Here is a 16,989-nt window from a genome sequence, read left to right as displayed (position 1 = left end):
TCACATGCTATAATTTAACATCACACTAAAATGTCCATTCTGTAATAAATATACATAAACAAATACAATGAATTATGGCAAAGGAGAGTTCAAAACTACACATGGCGAGTTTCTCCCATTCCTTAACCCAGTGGAGGGATTATGAAATGTGAAAGGGCGTGATGTGGTTTTATATGGCCCCGGCACAGCGAAGGGATACTCTGCTTGGAGTGCTATTTGTGGCTCGTGTATCCGGTTGCCGTGGAGACAGCTGGCAGAGTGCCAGCAGGAGACCGAAGTTGACCTCAGACAGACAGACAGACAGTTACAGATAAATAAGTAAGCAAATACCCCAACAGGCAGATGTAAACATTACAGGCAGATAGTCGTATATCATGTTTTCTGTTCACTTAAATTTTCTAATGGAGGTGAACACTGGTGATTGTAGCTCTCTCTCTCTCTCTCTCTCTCTCCTAGGTAAGTGGCTGTAATGGTGTCTCTCCCTGTGACTGTGGTGTCTCGACCCCTCAATTAGCCCTCATTCGTTGCAAGCTGCACCCTGCTCTGTTTTTGACTTGGGAAGTCAGCAGGTAAAAGCAGATTGACGAGATATGATTTAACTGACCATGAAAACCATAGACATGGTTACAAATGGCTCCTTTGCTCAAACCACAAGGCTGAGTCACTTCAGACTAGAGCGTAGTTATGACGAAGCTGACCTTTCCATTGTGTCCCAAGAGCTCTCTACTCTACTCTCATTATAGAGTAACAGAAGAGGGGAGGAATGTGTTGTACAGGTGAAATGTGTGATTTAAGGTGGTATTGAAATGTCCTCACATATAATGTCACATAGCATTGTAGTCCCTCCATCCTTTAGGGACATTTATCTCAGGCTCACTTGTAGTCCTGCAGCCAGCCTTATCAGTCTCCATGGTGATAACGCACTAATCTCCACAAGCACCTTCAGTACTTCAGTACTCGCCACTGAGTGGTGCCACCTTAAATGGTCCTGATGAGATTTGTGGCCAATTAGAAACAATTAGGAGGATTTTAGTGTGAGAGGAAGTTTTTCAATGTTGACAGGGTTTTTTTTTGAAGCCATGCCTTTTCAATTAGGGCTGGATATTGTTTGAAATTGTTCAATACGGTTTTACAGATTCCAAAACAATACTTTTTTGTACCTTTTTCTACAGAATCCTTTTGTTTTTTAGAAAAAAGGAAGCCAAAGTTCTCAAAGATGAAATGTTGTCTAAATACAAGAAGCCGTACAAGAATTCTGTCTAAAACTGGTGGAATTTTGATTCAAATCACTAACTATCTGATCAAAGTACACAAGATTATAAATCTGATCAGCTTTCAGACAGTTTTCAATACTCTGCTCTACAGAATCATTTTGTTTGGTACCAAAAAAGTTTTGATGTTTGATAACCAAACCTGAGGGTTTTTTTGCTAACTTTTGAGTACAGCTGTTTGTATTTCATATGTACAGTGACACCTCAGACTACACTGATCAAATCATTAGTCAGTTAATTGATTAGTTAGCAAAAAATGTTAAACAATCTCTGGTTTCAGCAAGCTGAATATCTTTGGGTTTTGGGCCATTGGTCGGACCAAACAAGCGATTTGAAGACATCATCTTTGGCTTTAGAAAATTGTGTTTGTGAAAAATTTAATTTTTTCATTATTTTATAAACCAAATGATTAATGGAGGAAATAATCAGCAAATCTATCGCTCATGAAAATAATTACTTGCAGCCCTAATTTGGCAGCTAGGATGGTGATTTACAAATTGGAGCATCAATAAACTTTAGGTATTCCTACAGGAAACATTTTTGTTATTGTAATGAATAATCACTAAGTAGCATATCTTCTGTATAGTATGTGCACAATAGACTACACACAAAAAAGCATCATAACATGCATGACGATTTCTAGCCACATCACACATACCAAAAGATACTGTTGCATTGCTGCTTCCTCCAAAATGATGTCTCATGTCACCTGGAAGGGTCTTGACCAAAGGTCATTTGAGGAGCAGTGAGTTTTGGGTTCACATGTGATTATTTGTTTCTGCATTGACATTTGAGAAGGGTTCAGCTGCAGTACTATTGGAGGATCCAGAGAGGGTACATGTATGATGGCTACCATTACAGCAGTCTGCCCCCATGAACTCAACCCTGTTGTTAATGGACATTTATCTTTTTTCATGTGGCCAGCCACACCCAAACTGCATCTCGTCCTAATGTGATCTAATCTGCCTGACTGATTCTGCAGGCCAGCAGACTGCAACCATCATCCAACAGTCACTTGAATATTGCAGATAGTATTATGCACTTATATGTATCTAGTTCTTAAGTCCATTTACAGTGTGTCGGATATCTGGATTCTGCTTTGTCAGTGTTGATAGAGCGAGAGAGGAAGAAATAAAGTGTGTGAGAGTGACAGAGACAGCAAGAGAGAGAGTTACAGAGACTAAATCAAACGGAACAGAGCGACAGCCAGGGGAGAGAGAGGCCATGTTATGTCTAAACAATAAGAGCACTTAGACATGACAGCTGAGAGTCACCTCGAGGGCTGCACTGTATCATTTATTTGAATATTTATATAGAGCCCGGCCAATACTGTATTTTGATTCCAATACCAATATTGATATTTGAGAGTTAAAGAATCTGATAATAATATATCGCCCGATACATAAACACCTAACATAAAAAAACCTTTCTGGTAAGAACCCTTTACCCCTTTGGTGATTAAAAGATGGTGAACAAAATACAAAAAAGGAATTTTATGCATATTTGACTTGAAGTTTAATATAATTTAGTTCTATCTAAATAGATTTATAATAATCTTATATTTCTTGTTACTGTCTGATAACAAAGTGTATTGTTTAACTGTAAAACCCTTTACTCAGACACAAAATGTTTATGTGTTTATATAAAAACAAACAAACAAAAAAGAATATCGACCAATATAATCTTATCAGATTTTTATTAAGTATTAATACCAGTCAGGCTCTAGTTTAAGGGGAGTGGTGTGTGTCTGTGTTTGGCCACCTGGGGGCAGCAGAGCAAGCTGTAAACTCAAATTTGATATACAATAATATCTCTTTTTAAAAGTTTTTATGGAAAACTTGTTAGCAAACAGTTGCTTATTTACACATCCTGCAGACACGGACCAATGTAAGTCCAATATTCACTGTCCTCATAGCTCTGGTTGGTCTAAACCAACTCCTGAGAAAGGTTTCAGGCTCTTTAGCTGCTAAATGCTGCACTGTTCTTCACCAGCTAGTCGCTAACTGTGTCTGTCTGAGCAGGTACGGTGGCAGCTTATCAGAGCTTTTTGCTGCTGTTGGAAACGAAGTTGATTAGAGCGATAAGAAGACTGAACCAAAACAGTAAAGTTAGTAAAACCAAAACAATGAGCTGAAAGAGGCTAAAACTCTGTGGTTTTGTCATGAAGAGCTAAGTCTTTCATATTGCAGATAGTCATCTGACCCATTCTTAATATAAAAATATTAATTAGTGCAGCTTTAATTACAATTTTAGTAATGTTTACTGTTTAGAATGTAGATATCTCATTAATGTTAGTCATCTTTGATAAAGAATTCTATACTGTTCAACTGTAAAATATCTTTACTCAGAAACAAAATCATTGTTTATGTTAAGCGTTTTATGTGTGTAAAAAATCAAACAAACCTGAATATCGGTGTATTTTAGCGACTTAGGTGTCTAGTACACATACCATGTAATCACAATGCACCTGGTTCTAATCCAGCTGGGGATGAGTGTTGCGTGCCATCCTCTCTTTCTCCCCCACTTTTACTGTCTATTCCCTACTGACTACTATCAAGTAAAGGCAGTATTCTCAAGTATCAGTATCAGGTCTGGCTTAAAATATTGACCAATATTGGTCAGCTCTTGTTTATGGGGAGTGGTCTGTGTCTGCATATGCTTGATGTTCTTGTGTCTTGTTAAAAAGTGTAGCTGAGCAGTTACCTGAGGTGAAACAGTGATCTAAATGGCACCTTGTTCACTGTTATTTTCATCAGACTTGACCTTACACACAGATGCTGTGATTCTGGTGTATTTGAGACATTGCACTCAATGAAGGCTGTTTTTCTCTCTTATGTTCTCACACACATTGATCTAAGAGAGCTGACTTGACCTGTCTAGCACATTTTAGACAAAGGGCTTGTTTTCCAGTCGTGTTTTTATTTATGAAACGTCATATAGTATTGCAGTAATTTAGGGTTTGAAGACTGAAGGGCAGAAGAATCTCGCAGCTTTATAATGCCCTTAGATTGGCCTAAAATGTGCCTGCATCCTCGTCTCTTTGTTCATTAGTATATCAGTTACAAGGTTGTCTGTGAGATCACACACTGATATACAAATAGAGAGGGAATAAAGCTGTCACCTGACAGCGAGATGCAGTGTACAGGCTTGACTGACGCAGAAGCACCACTGATTAACAAAAGGACATCCGTGTGTCCTGTTCGAAGTGATAAGGCTCAACAATCAGCAGGTTTACTGGTGTTTTGACAAGATAAGGAACAAATGGAGCTTGATATTGGTTACAAAATAAAACTAAAATTGCAGAGAATTGGAGAAAGTGCACGACCACACTATTTTATCCTACACTCGTCTTAAAATCCTGCTTTTCTTAAAACAAGTGAAGAAAATCTTCTGGTGTGGTGAGATGGTTTTATTTGCTTCCAGCTCAGCTCAGCATTTGAATTTTGTCTTGAGAGAACTGCATTATCTGGCACTAGCAGAGTCATTTTTTTTTCTTATCAGCATTTATTTGTTGGAGTGTGAGTGCAGAGAGCTGTCATTTGTACTGTATGTGTACCTGCTGCAACAGAGAAGAGCATCCCATCTCTTTGTTCAGACTTGGAAGTCTGATTCGATATTTAGGTTTAAGAAATACACAAATTTCTGACACCAAGCTATTTGATTTCTGGATATTGAAGTCTTCAAACTTCAGCTACTCGTGGCTCCCATTTCTGGCAATGTGGAAAGTTTTTAAGTGTAGTTTGGAGTGACAATGAAGCTGAATGAAAATGTTGAGAGGATCTTAATTGCATCTAATGTGATGTACTTTCCTATTGATTCAGGATATTGTGGTGGGACATAATGCAGGGTAAATGAGTGCAATATCAATTACAGAGACATTGAAATTTGAGATGGAAATGTTTTTAATTTCACTGAGCTCCAAACAGATAAAGGGTAGCACATAGGACTAAACAACAAGTCCCAGAAAGTGTAGCAAATCACATTAAAGTAACTCCATGAGGTATACTTTAATGGAACATCAGATTACACAATGCTAATGTCCTGATTGGTATAGGTTGTAATCCTCATCCACCTGGTGCTCTGCACATGCTAAAACACATTTCAAGGATAACTTTGATCCAGGTTCAGAGCTCAAACATCTCCTCTTGTTCATGAGCAAGAGTCCATGTTGGTGTCTTAACATTGGTTTGTGTGTGTCCCATTATAGCAAGAAACGTTGGGTTTAATTAGACTGGAGAATACAGAGGTCCAATGGAACAGAGTGCTAACATGATTAGATGCAGTAAATCACATGCACACATAGACACCTACAGAGGACCAGAGGCGTTTTAGGAAACCTACTGTAGTAAAGTGGTGCTTGTTGTGAAAAGCCTGGCTGGAGCAACCCTCACAAAGTAACATATGCATATAAACAGATACATAAAGGAACAGAATTGTAGATACCGCATGCAAAAAACATTTGACCTTTTTGAGATGAACTAGCTTTAAAACACAGTCCTAAAATGTCAAACACAGATCACTTCAATTCACGATGAAGAAAACAGAGAAGTGAAGAGATTAATTATGTATGCTGCTACAGAGCAGGACATATTAGACAAGAGAAAAATATGATAACAAAAAAGGACAAAACCATTTCCACTGCCCGCTGGGCTTAAATCCAGCTGGAAGATGCTAACTGGAGTGCTCTGCAGAGACTTTACTGATACAGGTCTGCGCTCCATATTCTAATTAAGCACTAACTGCAGCACATGTCAAATTAAATTGACATCCACTGCAATTTAAATCTATTTACAGCACACCAGTAATGTGGAACTGCTCTAGTTGGTGCATGGACATTTAATATTTCAGTCTGATTGATACACCAGACAAACCTGAGGTCAATATAAGATTAAAAACTAGCCTGACTGAGACAAGGCTGGCCTGAAAAGATGCCTTTTCATGGTGACATGACACTTTTTGCTGAAAAATAGTAAAAAAGAAAGTAATGCTGGTTCAACCAATAAACTCACTTCATAAAATACCCTTTAGTTCGTCTTTTTAAGTGAGTAAAAAAACAACACAGGGGCATCAACTTGCTTCCAGACATTGGACTGGGATTCTCTTTTCTCTCTGTGTGATGCTGCCTCTAAGTGGTCAGAAAAAGAACTGCATCTTGTACATCTTGTACTGTATCAAAAGAGGGTATATGTTTAGTTTCCCTAAAACCATCACACCTTTAAAGTGCACTATACATGCACACTGACACACACTCAAAATGCTGATCAAAATCATCTCTCAATATTCCCTTTTATTGCACTGACCCCAGCTCAGAGGCAGGAAACTCATATTACTGTGGATTAGTAGTTTCACAGTCTCTATATTAGCGTCTGCAGTATTTATTAGGACTTTAACTTGAGGGGCTAAAAGTGCTTTACACCCATCATGTATAGATGAATAATTCATAGGGCTTGTGAACACCTGAAAGATTTAACGTGTCTCTGTAACGTAAGATAGAAAACAAGCTGTGAAAGTCCTAGATTGCCACTAGAGGGAGCCAGACACCACAGGAAAAATAACTAAGCATCAGTATATTTACATGTAAAGGCAGAATAAAAGTTTTTCTCTTTATAAAGTATCCTTTTATTTGTGGAACAGTAAGTTTTTATGTTTATTTTCTTTGTTTTTGAACATTATAATAACCAATATTACTTTTTCGGTTCACTCTTCATTGTTAACTTCTCTCTCATTCACCTATCATCATATTTCCTGGGGGGCAGGTAAACTTCACCCAGGTTATTGGCTAGGAAACTGGCAGCTACTCATAGGGGGGATAAATCAAACCTTTTCTTGTACACACACACACACAACTCACAAGCATAAAAACACTCACACTTTGTCATCTTTCCTCGCCCTCTCTGCTTCCTCTCTTCCCCTGCTATCGTTAGGCTTTTACTGCCCATCCCGGATCCATTAGGCACAAACAAACACAACCAACTGTCCACATCTGGATTCATGCGTGCATATAAGATGGTGTCTGTGTGCAGTTTGTGTGTGTGCAGGTCAAACAGGAGTGTTTTGCCTGACATCTGAGAACTGCCTTAAGAGTAATTTACAGTGGTTTGTGTGTGTGTGAGATTATGGATGATTGTGTGCTCACTTTTTAAAGCCTTCCTTCCTTCACAGGTGTATTCTGTGATTAAGGTTTGACATGATCATGGTTTTACTATGTGTTTTTTGTGGAAGTGTACTAGAGCTACAACGATTAGTCGATTCATTGACTAGTCAAAGGAGAGAAAATTAATCGGCAACTGTTTTGATGATCGTTTAATATTTAACTGTTGGAGAAACTAGTTCTTATGTTGGCTTTTTTGTCATTTTCTTGTGTGATTTATTTAGCAAAAATGATAAATGGTGTTTTAATATGAAGGTTTGCTGCTTTTCTCTGTTTGGTATCATTGTAAATTAAATACAGTATCTTTCGGTTTTGGACTGTTCGGACAAAACAAGCAAATTAAAGATCTCGACTTGGTCTCATGGAAAATATGATGAGCATTTTTTCACAGTTTTCTGACATTTTATAATGATAAATACCAGAAATATTCAACAGATGAATCGACAATTAAAATAGCTCTAATTCAGACAAATTCCAAAGGACTTTTGGAAAGGATATTTGTGTTGTTATATTCATGTTTTCATATCTGAAATGAGTCTCAGTTCTCTGATTACCCCTCGAGGCCATACTGTGTTTATCCTTCCAGAGTGCAATATTGTTTCTACCTTGTGGAGGCCAGTAATACACACCACCAGAGACAGCAAGCCAAACTCTTAAACCTTTAGACCTCATCGTCTTTTGTTAGGCTAGTTTTACATTTCTGATCCATGTACAGAGAAATCACCTGCTGTTAATCCCAGTTTCAGGACAGACAGAAAGCCTTTAAGGGCTAGCACATCCAATTCATAAGCTCCTCTTACAGATGGAGATAATGAAGGATTAGTCCAATAAATCTGAATTCACTCTGACTGATGACTTATTATGGTGCAGTAACTGAAGTTTGGCCTGGATTTAGCCTCAGACGTTTGGTGGGCTGGAATTTTCTACTTAATGGAACATTTCACTTTAAATATGTTCTGTTTTTAAGGCTGTTTGAGCATCTGTCACAGTAAACTAAGTGCACCTAAAGATTGTGAATGATAGGAGAGAGGAAACTATGTTTTTATAGATGAAACAATGTGCACTTTAGGCACTGAGTTAACACTGTTAAAAAGGGACTTACAGTGAGTGAGCAACGGTGCTAGGATTCATAACTGTCAATGACCAAACTGGATATTTATTACATTTTATTTTGCATTGCAGGATTGAACAGATTGATAGCATCTAAACATGCTTTCAGCGTTAGTTTAACATTTCACCTGCTGCTCTTATAACAGCTGCAGTGTGTGGCTGTGCAGTCTGGAAAAGTCAGGGGATCAGCAATGTCAGTAGGATTCATCCTGTGAGGACCATGAATGTCTGTACAAAGTTTCAGTGCAATCTATCCAATGGTTGTTGAGATATTTCTGTCTGGACCCAAGTGGTGGACCGACTGACCTACATTGCCATCCCTAGAGCCACACCGCTATAATGTTGTCGAAACACAAGCAGCTGTACAATAACTGCCAGTTTACGATACTCTGTGCTACGTACGCATTTTAGCCAGCACCAAAAAAAAGTAATGAGGTTCGATACCCAGCCCTCCTCCTTGGAAAACTGAATTAGAATATTATCTTAAATCAGCCTATTGTCTTTGGGAGATTATCGAGAGTCACACTTTCTTTACATGAGTTATACGCACGGTCACCATTGTTTACACTAGATGCTGCAGTTAATGCCATGCAAGTCAGGTCCAAGTGTTCATTCACTCATTGGCTCATACCCAGAGGGAAATATCTGGGGCACAAGCTGTAGAGCAGCTTGGCTGTTACACTTAAAGGTTACATTAGTTTAACATACAAAACACATACCAGGATGTGATATTACCACATCTTCTGTGATGTCACTTATAAATCATCCTCCACATACAGTAAATAAAATATGTTAGGTCTCGTTTGGTCTTGTCATCTCACAGTAAAAAAAACCAAAACAGGTCAAAAATGTAGTTTAAGAAACATTATATTAGAGGTACAGTTAATAACTATAAAATGTGGGTTGTTTGTATTGAGACATCCTCTCCTCTCCTCTTTGTTATTGTCATTGTGTGGGTGGGACCTCCCTTTCCAAGTAGCCAGTTACGGCTCTCTCACATCCCGGACAGCCAATAGCAAGCCTGCTCTGCTGTCACGTGTCCTTGTCAAGGGCTACAATCCCATCCCCTCTACCATGTTGTTAATATTCAAAGACTGCAGTCTACTGACATGAGCTCATACCAGCACTCATCTCAACCACATACTGGAAACCCAAGATGAGACATAAACACATCCAGAGATGTATTGATCTGTCGGCACACACTCACAGCGAGCTGTAAATTACATTCTTAGGATCATTTTGATACATCGAGGAAAACATTACAGGGCTATTACAAGAACATCTTTGAATTTTAAATTGTTTGCTGATATTAGTTCATAGTTCACTAGTGCAAAAAGACAAAAACTTTAAATGAAAGGTGTGACTTTGACTTTAATGGTAGTTTTCTCACGTAAAGCAAAGCAATGCTGATTTTAATCCAGTTGAAGCTCCAGTGTGTAACATTTAGGAGGAGCTATTGGCAGAAATGGAATATAATATTTAAAAGTATGTTTTTATTAGTGTATAATCACCTGAAAATAAGAATCGTTGTGTTTTCATTACCTTAGAATAAGCCGTTTATATCTGCACAGGGAGCAGAACCCCTTCCATGGAGTTCGCCATGTTGCACCGCCATGTTTCTACAGTAGCCCAGAACGGACAAACCAGACACTGGCTCTAGTAACCGGAGTTTCTCCTACACGCTTGGAAGGTGAGGGTGATGCGAGCGGTATTCAAATGGTTGCAAACTGCAATTTCACCGCTAGATGCCACTAAATCCTACACACTGGACCTTTAACTTAAAATGTTGGCATCTCCCTGTGGGAATGTAACAGCATAATGGACGTTTCTTTTGTAGATTTTTCTGATTTAAAAGTGACAATAAAGAAAAATATAGAAACATTGTGTAACCAAAACAAAACTAAGAGTCAACAGCCACGCTAGCAGCTCTGTGAGGCTGTACTTATACACAGCTGTACTTTAAGCTAAATGCTAACATCAGCATGCTAACATGCTCGGAATGACAATGCTATCATTTTGATGTTTAGCAGGTATACGTTTGGCAGAATCTCCATCTTAGATTCTGCACTTCTGGACTCGACTTTATGCTGATTGGTTGGTTGAACATTTGGTTAGTTGTCATTCACTGTTGGAGCTGTTCTCTGTTTAACTATATAGTGTCTGTTGTTTAAAACGTGCTATATAAATAAACTTGACTATATAGAATTCAGACAGTTTTTGTGAATTGAAAACTGTGATGAAAGTAAATTTACGTCAGTAAGAGATTCACAATGTCGGTAATTTGATTGTTTGTCGTCAGCTCTTGTTTTGTTACAACCGTGACCAAGAAGGAAGAATAGTAGGGATCAAGACAACGAAGAGGCTGAGTGAAAGGAGTTTCATAATAGGAGCATCATGGCTGCACACTTGCTGCTGGACACCCAGCGTGTGTGTACTGTATGTACCCTGTGTGAAGTATCATCCTCCCTTTCTCTCTTTTTATCTCTCAGCCATAGCCAGCTGGTACTAAGCAGAGGTATTCATCCAACCCTACTCCCTCCTTTTTTTGTGCTGTCCCAGCTGCTCTCTCTACCTCTCTCTGCCCCCTCCTTTCTCACCCCTCCCTCCTCCTCCTCCTCCTATCTCAACCTCCTTTCCACTGTCATTTCCATCCTTTTCATATGTCCCGGCGAGACGTTGCAGACTGAGCGTGTGTTTACATAGAGGATGGCTCAGTGCTCAGGTGCAGGCAGTGGGCTCTAGGAACCAGTCAAGCAGGCAACAGAACCAGTTTATTTACCCAGACAACAGAGCACTCTGCTGGGCTTGTGGCTGGAGCTTAAGCCCCTTCTTGGACCTCCACCCTGGAGATCTACTAACATATCTGTAATGTTTATACATTATTTTTAATCAAGAGGACAATTTCACCTGACTGTGGATCATATAAATATATTTTTTTTGTATTTGCTATAATTGGCACTTGTTTTGCACTTTGAACATTGAGCAGTGGAAGCAGCTGCCTTCACAGCAGTGGAGCTTGAGGAGTTGAAACAGAGGAGTATGTCCTGTCTCTGTACTGTTCCAAACTGGACCTTTGCACTGCACAGTGTGGATAGCTGCTGAGGGAGATAAAGAACAAAAGAAAGAGGGAAATCCTTCCTAGACAATCTCCCTCTCACACACCTGTGAGGGCTCCTTCTCAGACAAAAGCACAGCCGAGGATAGGAGGAACAAAAAGAAAATTAGAATCTAAGAAGAAAAGGCTAGAGGAGACTTTTAGTCCACTCTTCATCCCTCCATTCATCCCTCCGTCTCTCTTTCTCCCATTCCCACCTGTGAGGATTAATTGGACCGGAGCAGCATGGCGCATGCTGCCTCACAGATCAAGAAAAGGGCGGATGAGAACCTCAATGCTGCAGAGGAAGAGAAGGAGAAGAAGAAGGCGGCGAGGAAGCGTTCCCGCGAAGTGAAGAAAAAGGTAGAGAAAGAGGAAGGGGGAAGGATGAGGAGTTTGGAGAGAGAGAAAAGAGGGAAAGTATTGGAGGAATGAGAACACACAGCTGATACAGAGGAGAGAAAAAGGCTTTACACGTGTTGGTCTAGTGGAGTCTAGGAGGTTCTCTTTTGTCATGATGCAGCCTCCTCACACACACACACACACACGCACGCACATACACACCCAGTGTGACAAGAGGGGTGGTCCCATTGGGAATACCGACGGGGGGTAGGAGGGTGAAAAGGGCCAAGAAAGATGGATGAGTAGAGAGCATGGACAGGGAAGAAAAGAAAGGAATCAGCTATAGGGGACAGATTGGTATTTTAGGCAGCGGTGTTGCTATTAATATGTTGCGTGTGTGTGTGTGTGTGAAAGAAACAGAGATGATCACTCATACTGCTGAGTTATAAACTGTTTCTGACGGACATGAGAAACCCACTGGGTTGACATCATTGTTGTAATGACTCTTTAGTTCTTCAAAAAAATCTGAAAATATCAAAAACGTGTTCGTTCACCATATGAAAAATTCTCTCTTGCGCATGCACACACACACACACACACACACACACACACACACACACACACACACTCTTGTTTGTTTTGTAATGAAATCTCATTACATGTTCATATAGCACTCCGTTTCCATGTTAACTTTCTTGTATGAAAACATTTTTCTTTATGCCATCACACTGTGCTGTGCTGAAAATAAAATGTGTGTTCTGTCTTTTAACATGGATATTTTGATGTGAAAGGTGTGTGAATTCAGGGGAGAAATCTGTACTGGGCCCGAGAGCGTCAGCAGTCACACCCTGCGGTTAGCTATGTGTTGTTTTTGTGTGTGTGTGTGTGTGTGCGCGCACATACGTCATTGTGCAAGGACAAAGTTAAGATCTCGGACATACACAAACATCCATAAGGTGATCAATAGGTCTGACTTGAAATCAATAATTATCCTCACTGCAGTGACAGAATTTGACAAAATATTTCAGCTGAAGTCGACGTTGATGCACGGTTCAGTGTTTGAATAACTTTGTTGACCTGTGTGTGTGTGTGTGTGTGTGTGTGTGTGTGTGCTTATTTGTCTAACTGTGATTGGCCCGGTGCTAAAAATCATTTGTGTTTGCCTGAGTGTGTACGTGCTAACATTTTGGCTTGTGTGCATGTGTGTGTTTGCGTGTGTGTATACATGCTGACCAGCTTGAGGCCATCATTAGTCCAGGGTTAGCCACTTGTCACAAAGAGTCAATACCAGTGACCTCATTAGCATCAAGGTCAAAATGGATGGAGAGGTGACTTACCGTGGTCACAGGAAGTCAAGGCTGTTGTGAGGTAGTAGTTGTACCACAAAGACAAGCACCAAAACAGTGGGGGTTTTTCATAATGAGCCCGAATGCTCTCTGGAGGGGCAATATTTGAAAATTTCGTAATGGGAGACTGTCCTCCCAGGAAAAACGAGAGCATCAGTCATTACAGCAAATACCAAAAAACAACATACGTGTACGTTAAAGTGACAGAGCCCTTTAGTGGTCGTAGTAATTATGACTCTTGTCTGTCAGGAGCGAACATGGAAGTCGGGTAACGTTATTATAAAGTGCGTTTCTAGTTCGCCTGTTTTTATGCACATTTTCAATTTGCGCATTAAGAAACTTAAGTGGAAACGCCAGAAATTTGAAAAAAAAACTCAAAATATTGCATAAAAGTTTTTATGCATGGCTGAGGTAGAAAGGTTGGTGTATCAATAAAAGCAAAACTGCAGCAAAGTGCAAAGGAAACTTAGCAAGTAAATCATGACGTGCATGAAGCATGTGACTTAAATGTACACTGAAGAGACTAAAAATGGAGGCAGACAAAAACATCAGTTCTGTTTGCAGCGATGAAGAGACTTCCTCAAATTGATACATGGAACAAACAGAAATGCCATATTTCCATCAAGTTTTCCCCATCGTTTTTGTTCGTTTGAGGTTTGACTGGTGCTCTTTCAATTACATCATGTTGTTGTTCCCTCTTCCTCTGCAGTGGTTTAATGGCATCCAACTGGAGAATTAGCACCATCAACTGTTTATCTTGATTCATCCAGTTCCTAATATTCGCATCACAGTAGTGAATGGAAACAAGTTGCATTTTCTTTTGCAGAATTTCTGGAAATTTGATTAAAATTTTTGCTGAATTTAGATGGAAACTCGAACTAGAGAGCCATTAAGTCTACACAGGGAGGAGGTCGGGGTGGATGTATGGGTCAACAAAACGTTGGACTTTTGACAGTCAACGTCTGTTTCTTTTAACTATGACTGCAATCAATCCATAACCTTAACCAAGCGGTTATCATTATATTTTGGTATTTAAATGTGGCTTAGTGATTACAGAATATTGATATTTCAATGTGCCTTTTTTTTTTTCAGAGAGAACAAAATGAATTTGTAATTAATCCCATTTGGGCGTCTGCCATGGTTTCCACCAGTGTATTACACCCCGCGTTTGACACCAGTATGAATTTGAAGGCATCAGAATGTATCGATCCTCTTCATCATGTTGCATGTGTAATAGATCTACTGCATAATGACATGCTTTCATCAAACACTGAAAGGAATTAAAGGCAGAACTCTTTTTGAATGTTGACATTGACGAATCAGAATAGCATGAATGTGACCAGAAATGAAGGAGGGAGGTTTGACCTTGACAGCACAACCTGTAATTTGAGCCTGTGTGAGCACAGATTTATGGTTTCCCTATTAAGGCAACAGGTGAGGGAAACGTGTTGCTATAGTATTATGTGTATAGGGTGACATCAGCAGTGTTTGTATCTTAATGTTGTAGGGAGGGTATCAGCTATCCTGGGCTCACTCAAGGTAAATCTATAACACTGTCTGCCCTGGGCCAACTCTTGGCACCACAGTGCAAAAAATATCCTCTCCCTCCTTGGGTCACATCACCTCAATTACCTTTAATTTCTTTTCCTCGCCTCACTTTAGCGCACCACACTTCTCTGTCTCTCTGATACTTACTATACCTGGCTTGGCTTTTTGTCCTCTCAGACATTAACATATTTAATAGATACTACGCTACACTAGATGTCCAGTGTCTCAACAACCCTACAACAATTTGGGAAATATTTGCTTTCTTTCCGAGAGTTACATGAAAAGATCAATATCAATTTTGTGTCTGTGCTTTTAGTACAGAGTCGGAGTCAGGACGTGTTAGCATAGCTTAGGTTAAAGACTGAAGGAAGGCGGAAACAGCTTGCCTGGCTCTGTCCAAAGTTTAAAAAAATTAATCCTCTGATACTTCAAAAGTTGTCTTATTTACAGAATGTATCTTGTTTGTTTAACCCATACATGAACAGAAATGTAAAAATGACAATCTGTGATTTTAGGGAGAGTTGCGAGCTGGAAATATTTCTAGGCGAGCAACAGTTTGGTCTCCGGCTATGGCGTGGTTTGCCAGATGGGAGACTGCAAGGTGAGGTGTTACCAAACCTTGGCAAACTCCCGGTGACAACATGGCACCTGTCTGTTGTTTACCAAGAATAGTTCCAGCACGTAATCCCTCCCCTAAAATCACAAATTGTCATTTTTACGTTTCTGTTTTTATATGGATTAAACAAACGAGATATGTGTCAATTATAGCCAGCTCTAGAGGTGTTGGTAGGCATTTTTGAACTTTGGATAGGCTAGATATTTGTCCCTCTAGTCTTTATGCTAAACTAGACTAAACATGTTCTGACTCTAGCTCCGTTTTTAATTAAAAAAAATAGTTAGACATTTTACCAAATACACTTATTCACTTTCTAGCCGAGACTTATATGAGCAGATTGATACCACCCTCATCTCTGAGCATTAAGTGTGGATCTAGAGCCAAGAGGCGATTAGCTTAGCTTAGCATAATGACTGGAAGCAGGAGGAAACAGCTAGCTTAGTTCTCTCTAAAGCTCACTAATGAACAAGTTGTATTTCATTTAGTTTAATTAGTACACAAACAGAAATGTAAAAATGACAATTTTCAATCTTAATGCCTTTGCTTGGGCAATGATGAGTTAATCTTCTTTCTGAATTTAATTATGTCTTTGGGCCTCCCTGTCTCTCGCTCTATCATGTATACACACTCCTGCTACATTATGCAGCACTGCATGAAATATCATTCCTTTCATTTGTACCTTTTATTTTAAATTGATTTAGTAATGCATTCCAGGCCCCATGCATCCAGTGGCCAATGCTGTGAACAGTATGGTGTGTTTATGGTTCTTACGGGAAGCTGGAAAACAAAAGTCATGCATTATGAGCACCACTGAGACCAATGCACAGTGCAGCTGCCATTAAAGCTATTAGCTGCATGCTTCAAATAAATGTGTACTATTGAACTACAAGCTATGCTTTTAAGCTGCAATGCATGAACAAGTTGTGTCTCTTGTAGCATCTTAGTCAGTCATACTTGGTTGGCTGGCTGGTAAACTGACTGACTAGTAGGCCTACACTATTGGTAGGCTGATTGACTGAGGCTGTCTGTCTGATTGTGTGGGTGACTGGATGATTGTCTGATTAACTGCTCTGCTACGTTTTTGTCCCTGGTAATAATCTGACTACTTATCAGTCTTTAACATGCAGTGCAAGTTGGGGCATTATCTTCTTTTCCTATGTTTGAAGCATCATTCATTTTGAAAAGTGTAACACAAATATTGATATTTGTGCAAAAAGCCATCTGTGGGCTGACCTTCCAAGGCAGTAGAAGAGGGTAAAATTGCTTTCAGCAGGGACTGAAATTGGAAACAGGACAAAATCAGTGTGTGTAATCAAATGGGCTTTTAGGCAGAGTGTAATGAAAACGCTTCTCTCAGTCAGACTTGTTGGCATCATTTCCCTTCTTCTGCTTGTTTCCTTTATCATTTCGGACCTCATGCTTTTAGTGATGGCGTGACTCCAGACTCTGAGGCAATCGGTGGCGGCTTCACCTCGACTCTACTCTGTCCTTTGTCTTAAATCGCACACACA

The 16,989-nt window shown here is 39.6% G+C and overlaps 1 protein-coding gene across 43 annotated transcripts in view; it reads left to right on the top strand.

The window, feature by feature from the left end:
* LOC122867843 (ankyrin-3-like) overlaps positions 1-16,989 on the top strand; it is a 167,595-nt gene that overhangs the window by 36,235 nt on the left and 114,371 nt on the right. For 17 of the 43 annotated variants that reach the window (XM_044179166.1, XM_044179161.1, XM_044179160.1 and 14 more), the window contains exon 1: positions 11,185-11,989. The exons of 2 other annotated variants lie outside the window; for them this stretch is intronic. In XM_044179166.1, coding sequence (XP_044035101.1) covers positions 11,873-11,989 — 117 coding nt within the window. In that variant the 5' untranslated portion in view covers positions 11,185-11,872. Of the gene's footprint in view, positions 1-11,179; positions 11,990-16,989 lie in introns of those variants that run through there. 24 more of the 43 variants (XM_044179156.1, XM_044179154.1, XM_044179153.1 and 21 more) reach the window with 5 other exon arrangements.

Source organism: Siniperca chuatsi, linkage group LG20 (genome assembly GCF_020085105.1).
Source record: "Siniperca chuatsi isolate FFG_IHB_CAS linkage group LG20, ASM2008510v1, whole genome shotgun sequence".
Classification (NCBI taxonomy): domain Eukaryota; kingdom Metazoa; phylum Chordata; class Actinopteri; order Centrarchiformes; family Sinipercidae; genus Siniperca; species Siniperca chuatsi.
The sequence above is the reverse complement of the archived record's forward strand: the minus strand, read 5'-3'. Positions and strand labels throughout refer to the sequence as shown.